The sequence below is a fragment of the Boleophthalmus pectinirostris genome, unplaced genomic scaffold (genome assembly GCF_026225935.1).
Source record: "Boleophthalmus pectinirostris isolate CB_2022bp ecotype Guang Dong unplaced genomic scaffold, ASM2622593v1 HiC_scaffold_3, whole genome shotgun sequence".
NCBI classification, from domain to species: Eukaryota; Metazoa; Chordata; class Actinopteri; order Gobiiformes; family Gobiidae; genus Boleophthalmus; species Boleophthalmus pectinirostris.
In genome coordinates, this window is record NW_026571299.1 from 17,242,194 (window position 1) to 17,249,177 (window position 6,984).

Sequence of the window (6,984 nt, forward strand, 5' to 3'; positions counted from 1 at the left end):
CATCTGCTCCTGTATTTATCAAGACATTTTTACTGCCAATCTGGTCCACTCTCCTCCGCTAATTAGCTAATACCAACGTAGCTAAATTTAAGTATAGGGATACGGAGTTGACCCCCAAAATGGCGAGCTTAGGTATGTGTACTTGGTGGTGATTGAAAGTGATTTTTGTGCAAAAGTTTTGAAAATTCCTGAAATTACAAAAGGTACCAACAGTCTTAAAGGTGCTGTAATTGAGCTTTACGGTTCATTTGAAAAGTATTGCAGTGGTTATTCCTCACCTTATGCACACCACACCTACTGTATATTTACTTCGTTTTTACCTCTGTTGACTTAAAAAATCTCCATCTAGAGTATTTTACAGGATCATTGCGCATGCTTTTAACACTTTTGTATCTTTAATCGGCAAATGTTTCACTGTCTCATGTCTCTTTTCACAGTTTTTAGACTGCCTTTTGGCCAGGTCATCAGTGCAAATGAGGAGGTGTTCTCAGTTGACTTACCTGGTAAAATATTGAATTAAAACAAAAACAAAAAACACACACACACACAAATCTGTGTATCATTCATTCATTCCTTTTTCAATATAAAACCAAAAATAAGAAAACGAAAAAAACAACTGTTTTCTTCATTATTTGTCTCCAAAACCAAAATGAAAAAACGGATAAAGGTTTGATTTTTCAGTTTTTGATTTTTGTTTAAATGAAAAATGGAAAAACGACCATTCCGTGACTGCGATGCCGGACTGAACCAGGACTGATCCAGGTCCAGGATCAGACTGGAATCAGACCGGGACCAGAGCAGGACTGAGACCGAGATCAGCCCGGGACCAGAGTGGGACTGAGACCGAGACCAGGCTGGGACCAGGCCGGGACCAGACTGGGACCAGGGCTCAGAGCTCACGGCAGGGCCAGAGCTCGAAGCTGAGGCTTGGACCCTGCGGAGGCTCGGAGTCAAAGCTCAGAGTCCGCTCTGGTCCCACTCTGGTCCCGGACCTGGATCAGTCCTGGTTCAGTCTGGCATCACAGTCACGGAAGTCATGTAAACGGGAAACGGCCGTTATCCATTTTTTCCATTCTTCATTTAAACACAAAATCAAAAACTGAAAAAACTGATCATTATCTGTTTTTTTCATTTTTTTCGACAAATAATGGAAGAAAATAGTTGTTTTTTCATTTTCTTATTTTTGGTTTTATTTTGAAAAACAAATGAACGAATGATACACAGATTCACACACACCAAGCATCCTAATATTTGCACAGACACATGGAACAAAATTGGGTACAGGCTCTGTACCATCAACATATCACGAGAAATAGCAAAGGGTGTGCCAAAGATGTTATTGTCTGCGATTTTCCACACTTTATTTAAACCATATATTTTATATAGACTGTATATATAAATGGTCATAGGTAACCCGCTAGCTGCTGTGCTCCAGATATGAAGTGGACATGGAGGCTCCATCGAGTCTCAATTGACTTTACATTAAAAATTGTCACCCCTCTCTCTGTAACTGCTGCAACCTCATCATTTTTGTCTGAAAATGTTCATATCACTCCTCTCTACATGGTCCTGGTGGTTTTATTTCACCATGAGCTTCATTTGACTGGAGCTGAACACTATGGAGGACGTCACACTCGCTTAGTTCTTTATGCAGTCTATGATTTAAACTTGCATATCTCCATGAAGCCAGATGATCCCAGCAAGTAGTTACAGGTCAGATCTGTAAAGAGGCAATCCCACTCACAGTACTAATGCATGTTTTTAATACATTTTTAGCAATAAAATCACTTGTAAATTCATGAATGCAAGATCCATCCATCTGTCCGTTTTGGTTCCGCTTATCCAAGGCCGGGTTGTGGGGGCAGCAGTCTAAGCAGGGACTTCCATAAGGAAGCTTCACGGCTCTCGACGTGGAGGAGCAGCGGCTCTACTCCAAGCTCCTCCCGTGTAACTGAGCTCCTCACCCTATCTCTAAGGGAGCGCCCAGTCAGCCTGCAGAGGAAACTCATTTCGACTGCTTGTATCAACGATCTTTTGGTCATTACCCAAAGCTTGTGATCATAAGATGAGGGTGGGAACATAGACTGACTGGTAAATCGAGAGCTTTGCTTTTTGGCTCAGCTCCCTCTTCACCACAACTGTCCAATATAGTGACCACATTACTGCAGATGCTTTACCAATCCACCTGTCAGTCTTACGCTCCATCCCCCCCTCACTCGTGAACAAGATCCTGAGATACTTGAGCTCCTCCACTTGAGGCAGGGACTCCCCACTCACCCGCAAGATGGATCAGTTAAATACCATACTGTGAAAGAAATAACATCTCTGTGGAAACAACTGCAGCTGATTACCCAATACTATTACTGCTAAATATAAATATATGGATACCAAGTCGACCCCCAAAATGGCTGATGTAGGTATGCTCAATTAGTACAATATCACTTCATACTTCCTGGCAAAAGTTATGGAAATTTTAGAAAAAACTGAAGATAAAATCAAACGTTTTAACATTTTTTATTATGCAGGTTTGAAATAAAATAAGCATTGTGACACGAATAGATGCTGCCGACAAGAGGAGAAAACAGCAGCATCACAAATGTAGAAAACAAAATAATAATAATTGCATGGTCATCGATTTATCAAATAAGCAAAAAATAAAATAATAAAAATACACCTTCATTGTAAGAAGCAAAAGTGATTTCATTTTTATAAATAAGAAATAAAAATGCCAAAATGACTGATGGGCAACTAGAAAATAAAAAGAAAAAACAACATTAGATTGATAACCATTTCAAATATTTATCATTACTGGCTTTACAAATACCTACAATTGGCAGGGATTTACACAAAGTTATAGTTTTTTGAAGTAAAATTCTGCTACAGTAAATGTAATAAAAACAGATGTCAGCAAAAAAAAAAAAGTTTTTTCCAACCAAAATTTCTGAAAACACCAACAAGGGGGAAAAGAAAAAAAAAATCATTAAATTCTGTATGTCCACAAACAAAAGAAAAAGGGTCATCTGTATTGTATTGTTTAAATTTGAACAAAGACTTTTCAGTTTAAAGGTGCAATATGTAACTTTTCAGGCTGAGTGTTTTTGCTTTGCCTGGAATGTTCCACAGTCAAGAGGGTGGCACAAACAGGTTACAGTTGAGATCTGTGGAGAGGCGACGCCACTCACAATAAAAATTCATGTTTTTTCAAGATGTTTTTAATGCAAAATCAACTTGTTATAGCTTTTAACTGTGCTATAGTTGTTTCCCTGTCTAATATCCCCTCTCAGAGATGCATTTGGAGTGATTTATATATGTTTGAGTAATCTTTAATCACTTATTTTCGAGATGCCATATTGACAAACCTAGCGATTTTCACCTAGCCTGACTCATCAGTCGGTTTTACTTCATGGAAACCGTCTGATCTTGCAGCATTAGGATCCTTTTGCTTGACGGTAGGCGGGTACTTTTTTATTTAACCAGTCACTGCTATTTGGTCGTGACGAATGCAATGCGCCGCTAACGGGACTAACTGGTATATTAAGCTTTTCCCAAATCCCGTAGGAAGAAGGGCAATAACGTCTTCCCCTTGATAAAATTCACAAAACATTCTTTGTTCCAGCTTTAAATCCTCGATCTCGGGAATTGTTGCCAACACAGAATGTATGGCTCTTCGCTGACTGGCTGGTGCCAGCACTTCCGGGGTTCTTACAAACCGTCTAGTGTATTCCGATGCCTGAGCTAGTCGCTGGGGAGAAATTAAATTGAGCGGAGGCACTAGGTGGCACCAGCCTGGCTATTTTTCACCGCCACCAGCATATGCCCACTGCTTTCTACTTATTGATTTCCCCGATTTTATTTCCTTAATCGGAGATACATGTGGGATTCAGCAGAGTTGCGTAGTCATTTTGGTCCAAAATGTAAATAAAATCTGCATCAGTCCATATACTACCAGTACACGGCAACTCTTGATTATGTTTACTGCAATGTCAGCTCCCATTGGGCAGTTTGATTTTTTTATTAAGTTGTAGATGAGATGAATATTGCAATTTAATATGTGCAAATTATAACATAATGACCCATGGATGTTGTAGAGTATAACTATATGGCAGGCTCAAGCACAATATGTGTTCTTTAAGCATAGGAAATTAAATCAGTGTTAGCCGTACTGTGGAACATTCACTGCAATAAGCAATAACATCTCCATGAAACAAGCTGTAAATATTACATAGTGCCCCTTCAATGAGTTATATTTACTATGGCCTGTATTCAGTTTAGATAAAATTTCATGGACACAAACAGACCAGTGAGTACAGATTTGATGCAAAAATGAGAGAGTGAAATGTTCTTCGGAGAGCCAGCTGCACGAGGATGTTAATATTCACCAGACACTGCCGCACATACACTTTAAAAGGGCTACATTCAACAGGATCTCTCTCTCTCTTTCACTCTCTATCCCTCTGTCACACACACACACGCACACACACCATTCGCGCAAAGATGTAAATGTTATAATAAAGAAAAGGAAAAAAAAAATCTGTTGAAACTTCCCCAATTTGATCCCACAAAAGTCATATTTACAATCATGTGGCTCAGTGGAGTTTAGCTTTCTCGTGTCCTGTAGAAAATGGTCTTGTTTACAACCTCAGCTCTTTGTTATAATAGCGATAATAATCATTTGGGTTTTCTGAAAATGTTGTAACAAGATGGTTTCTATAAGTATGAAGGGGTTTCTCTATAGGGCGGAGTTAAAAGCAAAAAACACCACCATTTCCACCAATGTACAGAACAGTTTGGTAAGATGTAGGAAGGATAAAAAGTAATCTAATTGTAAACTTCCTGATGTACTGTATCACTGGCTTGGATATTATACACATATAAGAATGCTGTTTATACAAATAGAATATCATGAATGGCTATGCATGTGTTTAAGTTATTTTCAGATAGTTCCACCCAAATGCAATGTGTAAAAAATACCATCTCTGTTCCCAGATCCTGTTATATTTACACTTTTGTGAGTCGACTGATTGATTATCCAATCAGAAAGCAGAATGAGCTCTTTGCTTTGAGTTGCCAGATCCTATGACTCAAAGTTGTGTTTATGTTCTCAATAAATGCAGTTATTAGCGGCTCAGTATCAGTTGTGATTGTAGTAAACTAAATCAGTAAGAGTGTATTCTATAAATGTATTTCTGATGCAACTTAAAAGTACTAAAGGTGGACTGTGTAACTTTTCAGATGGAGGGTGGACAACTTGGTCTCATCGAGATGTTATTGCATTGCCTGAAATGTTCCAGAGTATTGTTTTAAACTTATATCCATGGAGACAAACAGATGATGCCACCAAACCCGAGTTACAGGTTAGTTTTATGGAGAGGCGACTCCAAAGTAAAAGAACATTTTAAACATTTTTTTTAAGGTATTTTAAGCTATAAAAACCTGCAATAGATTGAATATGTGACTGATCCATTTAATCCCATACTGTGGAGTGACATTTCCATGGAAACGAGTGCAACCTCTACCAGAAAAGTTAAGTAGTGCACCTTTAAAAAGAAGTTAGTGATGAATGAATTATACATACCTTTTCTGTATCATTAATCTTACAATATATTGTAGCAAACTGAACCAAACTGTCCCACTGGTGGAAATGGGCCATAACTCAGATATTAATCAACAACATCAAAACAGAATGAAACAATAAAATTGATAAAAATAAAAATAAACCCCAAAATTGCCAGTCTTTTTCCTGTTCATTGTAATTTAAAGCTTGATGAGATCCTGATGCTCGGAAGCTTGGTCTGGATCGCTTTGAAAAGGACACAAAAACTCCAAAAAACAGAGCAGGGGGAGGAGCTGTATAAGTGCTTGGCAAATTTAAACAGCAAGAAGACTGCTAATACATTAAGTGGTACAGACAGTAGTCATCTATAGTCAAAAAACTCACAAATTTTGGAGTAAGAATGGTTACACTGACAAAAAGGAGGCGTGGAGATTGGTATGGATGTGAATGTACGCGTGTGTCTGATAGGTCGGGGGAGATGGTGGGAGGGGCGGGGCGATGCAGGGGGCGGGGTCAGGAGGGGCCACTGTAGAATCCTCTGTGTATTTCGACCAATCGGATCTTCAGTTTCAGGTGAGGTAGAGAGGCTTGTCCCTGCCTATCATGCTGCCACTGGAAAGACAAATGCAGAAACAGATTAGATTCCCAATGAAAACATAAGTGGCGGTCATGACAGAGTTTCAAAAGGTCTAACGCTAAGGGCGATTGACAGTTTTTGAAGGAATAATCATATGCTGAACCTCCAATTTTTGTTAATTATTGGGTCCAGACTTTTTCATGTTAATCTCGTGATTTTAAGTGCTTAATGGTGCACTCGTCCTGCCACCTTGTCTCTGTGGAGTGGTTATTTTGTGCCTAGAATATACCATTGTGGGGCATTAAATTTATGACTGCAAAAACAACAGGTATTGTGATGCTACCAGGTCATGTTGCAAATTGGATCTATAGAGCACTTCCAAGTTCAACTACAACTTCACAGACGATTTTGTTTTTTAAATTTTTTATTTATTTATTTAGTTTCGCCACAATGCTGCCAGCCTTGAACCCGTAAAAGACATCACACTTAAGAACTCCACAGAGAGGTGACCCTGCTCACAGCTACTTTTTAAGCAACTCAAAGATTTGTAATTGTATAAATGCATGATAAATGAGTTTATTTATTCACCTCAATATGTTGATAACATTCGTAGATCAGAGTGGACTTTTGCTGTCACTGTACTACTGACAACAACTAGCATGCTAACAGCATACAAGCCTTTTTTGCCTAGTTCATGGATGATAAAAATGCTTTATAATTAGATTAGAACATTTTTGGCTGTAAGAGCTGATTTGACAGTGTATCTGTACTGGAGCAGATTTTACATTATTATGTGAAAAAAATGTGGTACCGTCCCTTTAAAAACACTATGACGTCACAGTACCTATTATTC

General features: G+C 38.6%; 1 protein-coding gene across 4 annotated transcripts in view; it reads right to left on the reverse strand.

Moving 5' to 3' along the window:
• Positions 1-2,527: 2,527 nt before the first annotated feature.
• tox2 (TOX high mobility group box family member 2) overlaps positions 2,528-6,984 on the reverse strand; it is a 256,805-nt gene continuing 252,348 nt past the window's right edge. For all 4 annotated transcript variants that reach the window (XM_055160671.1, XM_055160672.1, XM_055160673.1 and 1 more), the window contains one exon: positions 2,528-6,166. In XM_055160671.1, the coding sequence (XP_055016646.1) occupies positions 6,124-6,166 (43 nt within the window). In that variant the 3' untranslated portion in view covers positions 2,528-6,123. The remainder of the gene's footprint in view (positions 6,167-6,984) is intronic.